The sequence below is a fragment of the Lacerta agilis genome, chromosome 1 (assembly GCF_009819535.1).
Source record: "Lacerta agilis isolate rLacAgi1 chromosome 1, rLacAgi1.pri, whole genome shotgun sequence".
NCBI lineage: Eukaryota > Metazoa > Chordata > Lepidosauria > Squamata > Lacertidae > Lacerta > Lacerta agilis.
Window position 1 is genome coordinate 83353040 of NC_046312.1, and position 15724 is coordinate 83368763.

Here is a 15724-nt window from a genome sequence, read left to right on the forward strand (position 1 = left end):
CTGGTTCTATCTGTGAGTTTATTGGCTCCCACCAGCTTTCCCACAATGCCCTGCCTTCGCATCTTTCCTCCCACAACACTGGAGGTGATATAGCAAAGGCACAGACTGCTGGATGATGAAGTGGCCCCATGCGGAGGGGGGGGGACTTTTAATAATAATACAGCTGAAGCCCAAGGCTGTAAAAAACAAACTTTTTTTATACATCTGGTAGAAGACAGTGCCTGATCAAAGCATGCATCAGACAGAAGAAAGACATCCATGTGGTCACTGAGGTATGGGTGCAGCTTGGGGCCAGCCAGCTTTGCCAACATGCATTCTAAGAGAAGCTGGCTGTCTACTGGAAGCGGAGATCTCCCTTCCCTAGCATTATAGGGCAGCCGGTGGACGGTCTGTCGGTCAAGGCTGATCTTTGGCAGACGTTCGGAGAAGGGTGCTGGCAGAAACAGCCTTAGTCAGGAAACACAGAGAAGGGGAGAATCCTGACACGCCTTCTCAGCAGGGAAAGGGATTACACGGAACAGGCCCCAGAGATCTCCTTTGCTCGCTGAGACTATCACGAATCCCGCCTCTTCCTGGAGGACTTGGGCGTTGCATTGTGCTTCCCATGATTTGAATGTCCCTGCTGTTGCTTCTGACGCAGCAGCAGCAGCGCCAGTATTTGACAGAGAAACTGTGCAAGAGCAGCTTTAGAAAAGACACCTCCCCACCCACGGCTTCCCCTAAACAGATAGGTAGCAAGAGGAAGCCCAGCAGCACCAAGAATAAGGTGGGGAGAAAGCTCTCTACAAAGCATTTAGCACCACCTACTGCCCAACTCTGGGACTGCCACAGGCTAAGAGAGTGGGGGGCCTCTCTTTCAAACTCCCCACAGCTGTAGGACCTTCCCCTACACGGCTGACAGTTTGAGGTTTAACCCGACTGACGCCAATGCTGCCGGCCACTCCACTCCCCCTTTCCCCTGCTGTGGCCTCTGCCAACCATGGCTCTGGCGGAAAGATTGGGAACCCTAAACCCTACCCCAGGACTACCACTTGCTCCATCCAGCGGGAGAAATACTGCCAGCTACCCCAGAAGGTGTCTGATGGTCACAGTGCAAGGTGACAACAGCTGTGTATTAAAGAGAGGGGGGGGGACTAGGCAGGGAGTTCAGCCTTTGGTTCATTGTTAGTAGTCCTGAGGGAGCGGCAGAAGGAGGTAACCCAGGTAGGGACAGAAGAACCATGGTGACCAGGCACGATCCACGTGCTGATAGCGTCTCACTGTGCTCAGGACAGACAGCAGTTGGAGGGCTTTGTGCTTCGAGCCTAGGAGGACACAAATATGCTGAGGGTAAGAACAGCCAGAGAGGGCAGCACATCGTTCCCTCCCTGCCCAACAAGACCAGACTGGCCATTTTCGACCAGAAGAATCTTACACCACCCCACATGCACAAAGCACACTGTTTTACATTCTATGATTATATATAAAATGATGGGCATTATTCTCTCTCCTGTTTTGTTTGAAGCTGTGAAATCATGTTGTCTAAAAAACAATACAAATAAACCAAACTTATATATATATATATATATATATATATATATATATATATATATATATATATATAATGGTTATACTTAATTGTTCTCTTGATATGTTGTAAACCGCTATGGGCACCGTTTTCTGGGAAAGTGGCATACAAGTAAGAGGATGACGACAATATACAGCATTGCAAGGAGAGAGGGAAAGGGCCATCGTTCTGTAATCCCAACTTGCAAACAGGACTGATGGTCAAGGGTTATATTTAAATCTATGTGAAAATCATCTGCAGTGCACAAGTCTGCCTGACCTTTCGGGATACCTGCTTCTCCCCAAGCTGGGCAGGACAATTCAGTGTAGTTAGCTAACCTACTCCTCCCTGCAACTAAAAGCATTTACCAAACCTAGGAGCATCCGGCCTCCAGAGTTCTATATACAATAAAAGCTGATAGGAAAAGACCCTAAAGGCAGCTGATCTGATCTGGGCTCTAGTTGGTTGGTTTGGCATTGGACTTCCTTGATGAGATTGTCCTCTTTTACTCACAAGGAAGCCTTGGTAGATTGGCAGAGTCTATGTGCAGGAGGAGGATCAGAAGAGACTTTGTGGGAGTCGCCTCATCTTGCTCACCTGTTGCTGCTGCTGCTGCCGCCGGTATTCCTCCTCGCTGGCCGACAGGGCCCGGGCCAGTGCAAGGTCTTCCTCTTCCTGGGCGCTGTTTGAGACACAGGATTGGATGAGTAGACATGCTGCACAATTAAGAGTCTGTACCCCCAGCAACTTCCTGGCACATTCCTCCCGAGATAGGGGAGTGATTTATTTTAAAAAGAACTTGCATTCCATTTAAATAATAAAAACCTCCAAGCAGAGGTCAGTATGTTGGTGTGCACACGGTGATCTCACCACGTCTAGATCCATATTTAATGCTGTGAGGGCCTAAGCAGCACAGAAGTCTATGCTCTGCCTCCACAGTTGCAGGCAGTAATGCTTCTCAATACCACTTACTGGAAACCACAGGAGGAGAGAGTGCTCTCAAGCTCGGGTCCTGCTTGCCGGTTTCCCACAGGCATCTGCTGGACTAGATGGGCCATTGGCCTCATCCAGCAGGCTCTCCTTAGAGGACTGGAATTCATGTCAACTGTCCTCTGGGCACATGAATGTTAACACAGCCTCCCCCCCCCCCAAACTCCATTCTCTGCCAGAGAGTCTCCCATATATGCAGATTCCAAGCAGGCAGCCTGGCACAGTGGCGCCAGTAAGATCTTGAAGCCAGCTTGTCTCTGCAGGGCTGGCGCAACCGTGCTGTACCTGCGGGGTTGTGGCTGGGTGGGCACTGCCTCTGCTAGGGACATCTCCAAGGCTCGCTGCAGCGCTTCCTCCTCACTCTGAAACACAAAAGCAGATTCAGCCTGCCATGGAGGAGGCGAACAGCCTAAGCAACTTACAGCTTATAGGTACAGGGCAAAGCATATGCCAAGACCAAACTAAGCCTCCTGGTGTATATTGTGCCCTAGGACGCACAGTCTGGTCAGAATCGAGTATACACTTCCAGAGTTAACACTAAAAACATTACTTCTGGTAAATGAGCCACCACAGCCGCTAGAGGGCCATGAAAATTTGTGCTCCAAACTTTTTAGACTCATCTGCCTATGTACTATCAAACCAAAAGGACACATTGGTTGCAAGGTGTGAATTTTCTTTCAGCTCTTCTACCCCACTGTGGAGAATTTCACTAGAGGGAGTTTGGGGGTGGGGGAAAGGAATTTTTACCAGCTTCCCCTTTCCCCTGCAGTCCCCAATACTGTCTTCCCAACCCTCTGGAGCAGACTTTCTCGAGGCCTGGGGGAAAGGAAGAACAGCAGAAAATCACCTCCCCCACTTCTGGCCTTGGGTGCTTCCAGTTAGAAGAGTCCCACAGTGGACAAATCTGGACCCAGCCCACCCTGTCCCACTGCATTGACCACTCACAGATGCATATTTAAACGAAGGACATGAAGCAATATGTCCACTTGTAAGCTGAGACGAGGCTTACAAGTGAAGGTACCCACAAGATAATACATTATTCCTCTCTCCATTTCCTGGCTTCTTGGTTTCATTTGTAATTCATCTTAAAATTTCCGTTCTCACTTTTGAAGCTCTTACTTATTTGCCTCTCCTCCTGATCTGTCCTTGGTTCCCCACTGGATTCCATTCTGAACACTTATACACGACTCTTCTCCTTGTTACACCCAGGGTTTCTTGTCCCAACTACCACCATCCTTTTTCTCTGGCTTCTTTTTAACACTAGAACGTTTTTTCCCTGCAAATATTCATAGGTTTGTTGTTTCTTTACAAATAATAACTTCTTAAAATGCATATCCCCCGTTTCTGCCTGTCAGCTCCAATCCACCCTGCATTTGGGTCCTTTTAAACCTATTTAGAATCATAGAATCATAGAGTTGGAAGAGACCACAAGGGCCATCCAGTCCAACCCCCTGCCAAGCAGGAAACACCACCATTGCATTCCTGACAGATGGCTGCCAAGCCTCTGCTTAAAGATCTCCAAAGAAGGAGACTCCACCACACTCCTTGTTAGCAAATTCCACTGCTGAACAGCTCTCACTGTCAGGAAGTTCTTCCTAATGTTTAGGTGGAACCTTCTTTCTTGTAGTTTGAATCCATTGCTCTGTGTCCGCTTCTCTGGATCAGCAGAAAACAACCTTTCTCCCTCCTCTATATGACATCCTTTTATATATTTGAACATGGCTATATAAAAGGATGTCATATAGAGGAGGGTGATTTCTAATATTTCTAGGTTTATATTTGGGGGGGCACCCATCTGTGTAACTGACAATGCTATACAGTATATATATCAGAAGTAAGCACCATCAATTTCAATGAGGATTATTCTCAGCGGGTCTAGGATAAAACTGTTTTCAGATTACTTTCTTAAACCAGGAAACACACAACTTTGTATTTCTGTCTTATTCCAATTCTTTCCTGCTTAAGACTGCAGGCAGTTTTGCAAGCCATTTGTTTTCCTTCATGCAAACTACCCAGTATATTCTGGAATGTGATCCTAACAACAAATATACGCTTTGCAGCCATTTACCTGGAGTGTGTCATATATGCAATGGGAAAGGCAACAGACTGTGTTTAATGGTGTAAATGCCCAGTTTGCTGGCCAGGACTCACCAATCCATTCTGCAGGGCAACCACCGGAGGAGATATGCTTTGTGGCGGAGGAGGTGCTCTTGCCATCTCACTGGCTCTATGTGCAAAAAAAGAAGAGATGTCAACTGTCACTACTTGTGAGGCATGAAGATGGAGAGAGAAAATCCCCAAGGTCTAATTTAAAGCCTTAAGGAGCAGGAAGAGAAGGCTAAACTGGGATCTGGGTTTGGAACACGCACATACACAGCGATGGTGGGGCTCATTGGGTTCAAGGACATTGCTGGACAGTCTTTAGCCCAGGGCTGGCTAACTTCTTTTCATCCAAGGACCAAGGACCCTTGGTCAACCCTTGGAGGCTGTGGGTGCCATGGGTGTGCTCACCCCGCACTTTCGCACACCTATACAAGCACACACGCAGCCCCACCAGCCTATCCATGAAGATGGCAGATGGCTTAACTGGTGGGCCGGTGATTTGCATCCTCATTAGGCAGAGGGGTTAAAATCCTTTCGCCCACCTGAGCACTACCATCTATTCCCCCCCCCCTTTTCACTGTCAAAATTGGTTGTCTGGGCTGTCGCACGCAGACAAAAATTGCTTGGAGGGCCATGAGACATCTATGGGTTGGGTTGAACCACTTCCTTTAGAGACAAACGTTAATTGGTAGGGAAGCGTCAGGGATAAAAACTATTACAGGGAGCAATAGTTGTGTCCAATATGTGCGTGACTGCGACAGCGTATTGCGCCGAACCCAGAAGTGACCCCAAAACATCACAAAAATGTCACAAAAGGGGGCAGGGGTGGAATGAGGTGTTTGCAGGCTTTTAAAATGGTGTTTCCAATTTGCGGAAATTCACTGAAACGTACAATGCCTAGAAATGTAACCCCTGCATCCATTGGGAGTTGCCTGTGCAATGCCTCCTGAAGCTGTACGGTAGGCTTAGCTGCTATAAGAAAGGGTAGGGGACAATGCAGACTCGGGCAGTTATGGTACCTGCTGGAGGTTGGCAGAGCTGCAGCAGCTCTCGTGGCTCCGTTGCTGGGTGTAGTGCTTGTAGGTGCTTTGGCAGGTTTTTGAGCCCTGGCGATCGCGGCACTCCTGAAATGGGAAACACAACTCTTGGAAACGGGAGCTCCTCTCTCGCCATTGCAGCAAGCCATTCCCCCTTCCCCGGGGACTAGCAAGAATCCACTCCAGCACTATCGTTTCAGGGACAATGTGAACTGTTGACCATCAACATCTGGAGGGCCACAGGTCCCCAACTCATGTGCTGGAACAACCAAGGATGGGGAGGAAACCACTGTCTCCTGAAGAATGCACACCAGCATTACTGCATGGCTGTAGGCGTGTGTCTGGCACATGCCAAGCATTTTGCCCAGGCCAGCCCTCTGTCCCGCCTTTACCCTGCCTTGGAGAGGGAATGTCCAGGGCCAGCGCAATCATGATCCAGTGGGTGTCGGTGCTTGAGGCAGAAGTTGCCTTGACACTGGTCACACAGAACCTTCATCATCTCTCGTTGCTTGCAGCCAGGCCTCTGACACTTGTTGGTAAAGATCTAGGCAGATGGACAGAGTTGTGATTCAAGACAGTTGGGGGGGGGGAAGGCACCCAGGACACAGCTGCTTTGTAAATGCATACAACAGATGATCTCTCTGGGGCGCAAGCCTGGGCAGTGTGCATGGAGGCCCTGGACTGCCCAAATGACAAGGAAATGCCAAACTGTAAGCCTCTAACCCAAGAGAAATTACATCCGAATTACGGTAATCCAACTCCCATCATTCCTGACCATGGGCCATGTTGGCTGAGGTTGATGGGAGTTGCAGTCCAACAATATTTGGAGGGACACACATTTCCCCCAACCCTGTTTTGAAGCTTGCTCTTCTAACTTGGCTGGCCCCAATTCGGCTCATAGCTAGTCTGAACTCTGCAGCCAGACTAAACTAACTAGTGCTACTCAATTTGGATGCACAGCTCATCCGTTATCCCAGCCCTTCAGATACCCTCTAGAGAAAGACCCACAGAAATCCCAAGCTGTGGGTTGCTCACAGCTCTGCCATGAAAGGACCCTTAACCATCTGGACCACACTGCATAGGAACATAGCAAGCTGTGTTATATCAAGATCTAGCTGATGGACTGGCAAAGACTCTGCAGGTTTTGCGACAGGGGTCTCTCCCAGCCTGACCTGGAAATTGCAGGTACTTTTTTGTAAGAAAGCACACACTCTACCACTGAATAATGGCCCCACACCTGCTTGTGGAACCCAGAGTCCGCTGGGACACACAATCCAGACTTCAGGGCACATCAGATTTTGTGTGTGTATATGTTTTAATATTATTTTATAAGAAAATTATATTTCTATATGCATAGAAAAACACAAAATTAAGGTTACATCCAACTGTTGTATGTCTACCTATCTGATTCTGATGGACTTAAAGCAATGTGTCCCCCAAGAGGCAGCAGAGAGGACGGATGCAGCCTCTTACCTTGCGCTTGCGCTGAGCTGGGTCCGATTTGCAGTCCTGGTCAATGTGTGCTCCCACCACAATGTCAGGCATCTCTCCCCGCTTGACAGGGATCGGGATGCTGCAGAGTGGGCACACAGGGACCTGCACATCCTGGGGACAGAACAGATAGAGAGCTGTTTTGAGGATCAGCTAAAAGTTTTGCAGCTTTTTTTGCAAAGGGAAAAGCCCTGGTTTTTTTGAGGATCAGCTAAAAGTAGATAGAGAGCAGGTTACACAATGGCCCCTGGCCCACTCAATATGAGAGCATACTAGATGCTGCAAGGTCTCCTCATCTCCTAAGGTGTGCTCCTGTTCATGGTTCCAGAGGGCCATGCCTTCCAAGGAGAGTATTCTGTTCTCCATCCACCCCCCACCAAATCTCCATGTTATTTTCTAACTGACATTCAAAATTCTGTATCTACTGAGCAGGTGCATTTTTCACTGGCTGTTAGGGGAGATTCTTTTGCCCATTGGGATATATATAGATAGGTAGATGTACATATAGATAGGTAAGGTAAAAGTAAAGGATCCCTTGACAGTGAAGTTCAATCAAAGGCGACTATGGGGTGCAGCTCTCATCTCGCTTCAGGCCAAGGGAGCCGGCCTTTGTCCACAGACAGCTTTCCAGATCATGCGGCCAGCATGACTAAACTGCTTCTGGTGCAATGGGACACCGTGACAGAAGCCAAAGCACATGGAAATGCTGTTTACCTTCCTACCTATTTATCTGCTTGCACTGGCATGCTTTTGAACTGCTAGGTTGGGAAAGGCTGGGACAGAGCAATGGGAGCTCACCCCGTCATGGGGATTTCAACCGCCAACCTTCTGATCGGCAAGCCCAAGAAGCTCAGTGGTTTAGACCACAGCGCCACCCGCATCACACACTTCTGAAATCTTCAGAGTTCCCCAAATAATCTATTTTGTCCATCAGTGGCCCTGTTTTGGTTCCATTTCTTTTGGCACTCACCACCTAAGTTCACTATTAAAGAGAGTGAACACCGTCCCATTAAAATGTAACATCCCATTACAGCCACTGGTTGGCATTGACCCATGACAGGGCCTGCTCAGTGGTGGGTCTCCACTTGTGGAATGCCCACCCTGGTGAGGTGTATTTGTTTCTATCATTACTAACCTTCAGAAGGAATTTTTAAATTGTCCTGTTTACTCAGCTATCTGATTCTGAAACCTACTATTCCTGGCAACCCTGAAATCATTGGCTGGGAGAATGTTGATTGTTTCCAAACAGCTTTCATAATGTTTCTAATTATAGGTGTTTAATGATGCAGGGAGCCTTTGAACAAATAACTGAAGTAACAACAACAAACCAACAGTCAGTCCCAATAAGAAGCACTTCCAGAAAATGCTCAAATTTTGAAAAGAAACAGCTTCCTCTGCAGCAGGACAAATTCCACCCTTTGGCATAGACAAGGTCAGTGTGTTTCATGAACGCGGAGAGGGCATCTACAGCTGATGCGTCAGAGTGCCGTGAGCGACCAGACTGTCCCCTCCAAGTTTCACTTACCTTCTTGTAAGCCGAAGTGCAGTTGTGATGGGCGTAGGCAACGTGGTCAGTGCAAAACAGCTGTTCACAAGCATCACATTTCAGGGGGAGGAAATCTGAGGGGCAGGAAAAGACAATACAATGAAGAGTTGCGGCTGTCGTCTCTGCAGCCCTACACGGGACTTGCTAGATATCCTTTATTTTAAGGGTACGTGCCAAGAACACACTGGATATGCAACCTCCCAAGAGCATACTAGAAAGGTGAGAAAAGATCTGAGCACAATGACGATGCCATAGTAACTGATGACTAACACAGACTCAAATAGGTATGCAACTAGGAAAAAAAAGATGCAGGCTACCCCCTTCTGCAACCCCTGACTGCTGGGCTCAAGTAACAAGCTAATATCCAATTCTCCCCAGGTCTCTTCAAATAAAGAGAACTAGGAAAAAGCTTCTACAAATAGGATAGGAAGAAAGTGCATTTATTTTTGTCTTATCGAGAAACAGAGCCAGGGCCAGATTGCATGGCAGGTGGCTGAGTTGGTAGAGAAAAACTTGGCGTGCAATAAAAGACTGTGGACAACAAAGCAAAATGTTCTCAAACACACACACCCACATACACCCACACACCCACACACACCCACACCAAGTTCTACACAGTAGGAGGGCTCCTACTTCAACAAACACTGGGGTGTGTGAACCCCATATCTAATCTTCCTTGGCACAAACAGTGGGACCTGTTTCAAAGCGCATAACAGGGCAGTTTACATTTCATCCTAGGTAGCACCCCCAGAAGGATCCCAATCCCTGACCATAGGCAGTTTCTTGCATCAGCATGATGGGGTACAATCCTTTCTGTCTGAAGCATGCAAACACAACTAGTATTTTCTAGCTAAAAAGCACCAGTGTTAATGTTATTATCTGTGATTCCCTGAAGCTAGACAATTGGTTTTCATGTATGGGAGAGTGGCTGGGTAAGGTAGAAGTGAGGAAACCTGTGACTCTCTAGATGTTGTTTGTCTCCAACTTCCATTCCATCCCCAGTGTGGCCAATGGCTAGGGGTGGTGTAAGTAGCGACATATGAGAGACCATAAATTTTCCATTCTTGGCATAAGGGATGTGTTCATATGAGACAGGTAGCAAAGGAAGCTGCCTTTATACTGAGTCAACCTAGCTCACTATAAGGAATGCACAGCTTCTAGTAGTTACGAAACATGCATCTGAACCATGGGAGACAACCAACAGAGATTCCCTGAAAGATTTCAGTGATCAGACAGGGATGTAGGGGACCAGCTAAGATATCCTAGACCCAAGTAGCTACGGGTCTTGCAAATTAATACAAGAACTGTGCCCCTGACGCAGTAACATGTAGCCAGCTAGTATACATTTTCAAAGCACCAGGGTTATGTTCCTGCCTCCACCAACAGCCCACCCACAGCAGTTTGCAGCAGCTGGAGCTTCTGAACCAAGCACAAGGGTAGCCCCACAGGTAGTAATCAAGAACTGAAGTTACCAATGCATGAAATACCACAGGCAGGCTATCCCTATCCAAGAATGGCTATTGTTGATGCACCAGCCATAGCTGGTAAAATGTACTCCTAGCCACTGAGGCAACCTGAGACTCAAGTGACAAAGGTGGATCCAGGAGCACCCACAAACCTGTTGTTTCAGAGGGAGAGTAACTCCATTCAGACAGGCAAATGGCTCATCTCTCAGACACAGGAACCACCTATCCACAGTACCTCCATCTTCCCAGGGTTTAAGCTCAGTTCATTTGCCTTCATCCATTCCACAACTACATCCAGACAATGTTCCAAACCAAACACAGCCTCTTGTGACGCAGATGTTATGGAGAAACAGAACTGCTCCAAACAGCTTCATATAGATGTTAAACAGCAGCAGAATCATGCCCTGTGGCACAGTATAACAAAAGGACCATGGGACAAAGATGCAGTCTCTCAGTGCTATTCACCGGACATAGCCCTGTAGGTAGGAATGGAGCCAATGTAAAAAGTGCCCCCAACACTCATCCCACCATGCTGTACCAGGAGGACACTAATCAATGGCTTCAAAAGCCACAGACTGGGAGGCAGAAGCACAGGCGCATTCCACTTCTCCTGCTCTCAATACGTATCATCTATCCAAGTAACCAAGGCTGATTCAGTCCTAAAACTGTGCCTGATTCCAACCTGAGATAGATCCTGTTCGTCTGCATCCTCTACGAACTCCAGTTCTGCTCTGCCATCACTCTCTCTGCCACCTTGATCAATAATAAAGCAGTTGCTCTACCACTGAGCTGTGGCCTTTCCCTTAAAGGTAGAGCTAATGAAAACAAAAACAAAGACTGTGCAGTGTGCTATGATCATTAGCACTTGCTCGATTTCTTCTGGGAATGAAATTTATGTCATTACTTTAAGCACTGAAGCAACCAAGATCATTTATCATTTGGAAAATACCAAGGGTGCATCTCCATAGAGAGGCACCTACTCACCTGTTAGCTTTCAACATAATTCCAAGTACCAACACTCACACACCACCTAAATGGAGGCAAGCCCTTTTAACATGCTGTGCAAAGCATATGCTGGAGCCATCACATGACATGATATCCAAGCTGCAATATACTACCAGCATAACTTGAGCATGATGACAGAAACCACTTCAGAAATTTTCTAGCTAGTTCCTAGAAGTCATCAGTACTTACCAAAACAAGATATGAACTGTTGAGAAAACAGAAGCCCTTGAAAAAATCAGCACAAACCTGCCTGCTAACACTTTCATTAACCATAGCTCCACAACATGCTCAAGGTTCATTTCAGTAGAAAATTGTTGCATAGTGTACTTAGCTTCAAAACACATCCCTTGGTTGAAGGGTAAATCTGACTCAAAAACAAGAATTTTGTTATTCAGCCCCTGAGCCCCAGAACACACACTCATAAGCAGACCCAGAAAATCCAGGCTTTCACACTTGGTAGTACAACCTGTTATGAAACACCACACTGCTCTTTGTATTGGGGGATAGAATGGAAGAATTCTGATGACTAATCTGTATTTGTCTCATAGCTGCAAACAGAGTTTTGCTTCTCACCCTGTTTTAGCGGCTGTTGTTTATTGCCTACCTTGGCACAGTATTTCATCCCTCCTCACCCCATCCCACCCATTTTTACCTTTGTCCATCTAGCTCAGAACTGTTTGCACAAACTTCCAAAGACTCTCCACGATCTGACAAGAGCGTTTCCCAGCCCAGAGTCCAGGGATTCAACATGAGATCTTCTTCTGCCAAACTATAAACCTTCCCAATCCCAGTCCCTTGACCTCAGTTCAGTTCCCCAGGAAGATAGAAACAAGTAAGGGAGTCCATGTGGGGCATGCAGCTAAAGACAGATTCTCACCAAGGCGCTTGCAAGACGGTTCTGAGCAGTGGGCACCTAAATCTGGAAACTCCATGGCGCTGCTAGAGGGGCTGGAGTCAGCGAGGGATGAGGGGCAATAATCCTACCTGCTGGGAAGAAAACAGGGTTAGAAACTGCGGGATCAGAGCACAGGAGGGAGTTGTCACCAAAGGAGGGAGGAGATGCCGCAGCACCCACGGGGGCAGAGTGAGTAGAAAGAGGAGGAGGAGCTGCAGCACCCATGGGTGTTTCAGCAGCTAACGAAGGGGCGGGGAGCATAGCACACAAACGGTGTGGAAAGAGAAGGGAGAACAGCATTGTTGGCTAAAGATAAGCCACATAGCAGGAAGGAGGGAAAATAACCCATGAAGAAAACAGGAGAAAGCAGGGAGGGGGACAGATCAGTACCAAAAAGAGCAGGTAGACTCCGCCTTCTCTGCTGCAAACAAGGAAACCTTGGCTCTTCCCACCCCACCCACTTCCGCTCCTAGGCTCGGTGACGTCATTGTGCAAGGCCCATATGGCCATGCTATGGACATTCGAGAAAATCAATCAGACATTCCTTCTCAGTAGCTCCGCCCCGCGCCCCGCCTCCGGGAAGGAGCTCCGTTTGCCTTAGCACCGCGGAATGTTGGGAAATGTAGTAGAACTCTGGACGCGCTTCTTCGAGCCGAAGCCGCCTTCTACTCGCCTAGAAGTGGAATGGCGCGGTGTATGACGGTAGCTGAAGTCACGCGTTGCGTAGTTCCCGCTTTTTCCTTATGCGGGGCAGTTCCGTCGGCGTCCCTCATACGCTTGAGTGAGGGGAGTGGGGCGGGTTGCGCTTGAAGTCGCCACACGCGGCATTCTGGTCCCGCCTTAGACGGAAGTGTCTCTATGGTGACGGCGGGAGGTTCGGGTTGGGCTAGAGGGGGCCAAGCCACCGCCCGCCCCGGAGCCGGTAAGTGGGGAGTGGGGCCCTGTGGCCACCAGCGCCGGGTTAACCCTCGCTTGTCTCTCCCTCCCCGTCTCCCTTCACGAGAGTGTTGGACTCCGCGCCCAGGCGTCCCCGGTCCTGCCCTAGAGCGAGAGTTACGTGCCGGGCTCTTGTTCTCAGGCGCTCACACGAGGCGCGCGCGAGACGACACGCGCTCCGCCGACTGAGCTCACTCGAAAGGCTCTCGCCCTCTAGCGCCTTTTTTTTTTGCCCCAGGCAACGTCGACACGTGGGGACCGCCAGTCTTCCTCCTCCCCACATCCCCGATGGCGGGTTGGGGAAAGCTATATTTCTGTCTTATTTCTTCTAGGTTTATGGAATGGGGGGGGGGGGTTGAGATGAATTCATGGGGGCAGGTCTCGGAGCAGCCCTTCATCAGGCTCAATACAGAAAAAACATGGTCGTGTGAACGCCTGGCCTTGGGGGTGTTTTAGTGGTGAAGCGTTCAAGGATTGATCTTCCATTCTTGTTCAGGTTTTATCTCCAAACATCAGACCCTTGTTTGGAGTTCACAGCTCAATGGTAGACTTGCTCTGCTGGTGAACTAGTTCTATTCGTGGGTGGGCCAGTTCACGTGTTACATGCGTGGAGCGCCTATGTTGGCAAACATTTTACCAGTTTCTCCATCTTGTCAGTTTTTTAGCTGCTAGTTTGATATAATCACTTGTTTATTTTTATGCTACATCTTATCTGTCAATAAACAGTATTCTCTTAAAGCATGTCCGGTTTGGTCATAGTCATCCTTTAGTCTGTTAGGTCATTACATCACACACACACACACCTTTTACAGTTGCTAATGGTGTGACCTTGATTCCATTTGCTCATGCTAGCTGCAACATTGAGGGTTTTGAAATATATGTGTAGTTCAGTATATTAATGGTCCAATCTCAGAGTTTGGAAAGCAGGTGACATGTGCTGCACTCTGTTTCTTGAAGTGAACTATGTCATCTGTGCAAAATAGCTGAAATAATATGCACCTTTGCTTTCTAGTCAGGTAACTCTTAACAGTTGTGGGTAGTACAACTTGAAGACATTCCATTTTATTGTATTGACTGACATATTGCTTTATTTTGTCATATATTCCTAGTGCATCATTGAGTAAAATGTGTTTCTAAAAACCAAGGTTCCCTTACTCTGCATTTTCTGCTGTCTTGGACTGTCCCAGTCATTGTCTGTGATGTGTTCATGATTCAGTTTCTTGCAAGACAACAGTCCTGCAGCTCTGCTCTGATTGCTGTTCTTGTACAAGGATTTTTCCAAGTGTGTTGTGTGAAAGTATATAACAATGCTTCTCCACCTCATCCAGCATGTTTGTTTCTTACACAATTTATTTCAGTTTTAAGTACTAAACCTTATTTTTTCTGTACAGTGGTCAGTGCCGACTTTCAAAACCTATGGTGATATATCTAATGGTGCCCCTCTATGAACAGAAGTGAGTCTTTCCATTCTCAGAAGGATATGTGAGTCAGCAGAGACCTCTGCTAATGGAAGATAGAGACTATTTTCATTGATTTCCCCTAGTAGCCCCCTACATCACCTTCTGTGCTGTTTCACCTTTCCATTAGCAGAGGCCGGATCAAAAACTCTTTCACAAATGGAAGGCACTACAGTTGAATATAAGCCACAGTCTTTTAATCACCTTTTTTTTAGCATGAATAACAAAATCATAGAATTGTAGAGTTGGAAGGGACCTTGGGGGTCATTCCTGCAATGCAGGAATCTCAGCTAAAGCATCCGTGACAGATGGCTATCCAACCTCTGCTTAAAAACCTCCAAAGAAGGAGAGTCCACCACCTCCCGAGGGAAACCATTCCACTGTTAAACAGCTTGCTGGATCAAGCCAACTTGGTTTGTCTAGTTCAGCATCCTCTTTCCCCCAGAGTCCAGCCTCTGAGAAATCCAGAAGCATGACATGAAGGCAAAATCTCTCTCTTATTGTTCTCAGCATTTGATATTCAGTACTCCTGAGTTTAGCAGTGCTTCTTGTTAAGAAAATATGTGTACCTATTTGTGGTTCATTGATCGGTCTACCTGACTTGTCTGCCTTGGGATTTAGTTTGCATACATGTCTTGTGCAATAAGTGCAGTGCTACCACTGTTACTATTTTTTAACATTTAACATTTATATTACACCAGCAGTGTGCTTAGTGCTAGGCAGAATATGCAAAGGATAGTCCCTGCTCAAGATTTTACAGTCTACATTCCATGAATAACACTTGGGTAGGGACATGTGCGAATAGTAAAGATGACCAAGAGGGGACTAGGAGATAGGTACTTATTGAAATACTTTATTGCAGAGGTGGATCCTGAGGAAAGACTCAAGAAGGGGGAAGTGTCTTGACAAACTGAAAGCTGGCAGATGCCTTTGGGTGTTATGAATTTCATGGCTAGAAGAAAGAGCACGAGTTAGAGTACTCTAGGTAAAGAGAAGGGCTAAGGCAACTTCTCTGATGAAATAACCAAGTGGCCTTAGGCAAGCTGTGATTTCTTGGTCTCCCCATATCTGCAATATCGGGAAAACAATACTGTCCTATTTTACAAGATGATTGTGAGACATTTCATTAAGATAATGTATGCAAAGTGCTTCAAAGCAACGCAAGAACTTAACTACAAGTGAATTCATGATCTGCTTTAGAGACTTCAGTACCCTTCTCCCAGGGGTTTGGGCAAGAAACCTTAATGTCTAA

At 47.2% G+C, this 15724-nt stretch overlaps 2 protein-coding genes across 13 annotated transcripts in view; one reads left to right on the forward strand and one right to left on the reverse strand.

Annotated features, from left to right (window-relative positions):
- Positions 1-12853, reverse strand: ZFAND2B (zinc finger AN1-type containing 2B). 6 transcript variants are annotated; one of them, XM_033160470.1, is made up of 11 exons: positions 12753-12853; positions 12062-12168; positions 8693-8787; positions 7150-7281; positions 6069-6220; positions 5659-5763; positions 4688-4763; positions 2822-2898; positions 2144-2228; positions 1838-1840; positions 1-1304 (listed from the first exon to the last, which is right to left on the reverse strand). In XM_033160470.1, exons 2-11 carry the CDS (start codon positions 12114-12116, stop codon positions 1266-1268), a joined length of 819 nt encoding a protein of 272 aa, XP_033016361.1. In that variant the 5' UTR covers positions 12117-12168; positions 12753-12853; the 3' UTR covers positions 1-1265. The 6 variants fall into 6 exon arrangements, with proteins under 6 accessions (XP_033016361.1, XP_033016351.1, XP_033016369.1 ...); XM_033160460.1 differs by lacking the exon at positions 12753-12853 and adding an exon at positions 12470-12575 and having other exon boundaries at positions 12062-12171; XM_033160478.1 differs by lacking the exon at positions 12753-12853 and adding an exon at positions 12470-12568.
- A 15-nt stretch (positions 12854-12868) lies between these two features.
- TTLL4 (tubulin tyrosine ligase like 4) overlaps positions 12869-15724 on the forward strand; it is a 30908-nt gene continuing 28052 nt past the window's right edge. For 3 of the 7 annotated variants that reach the window (XM_033160412.1, XM_033160421.1, XM_033160429.1), the window contains exon 1: positions 12888-13001. The gene's annotated coding sequence lies outside the window, so the exon portion shown is untranslated. Of the gene's footprint in view, positions 13002-15724 lie in introns of all 7 variants that reach the window. The other 4 variants (XM_033160392.1, XM_033160403.1, XM_033160374.1 and 1 more) reach the window with 2 other exon arrangements.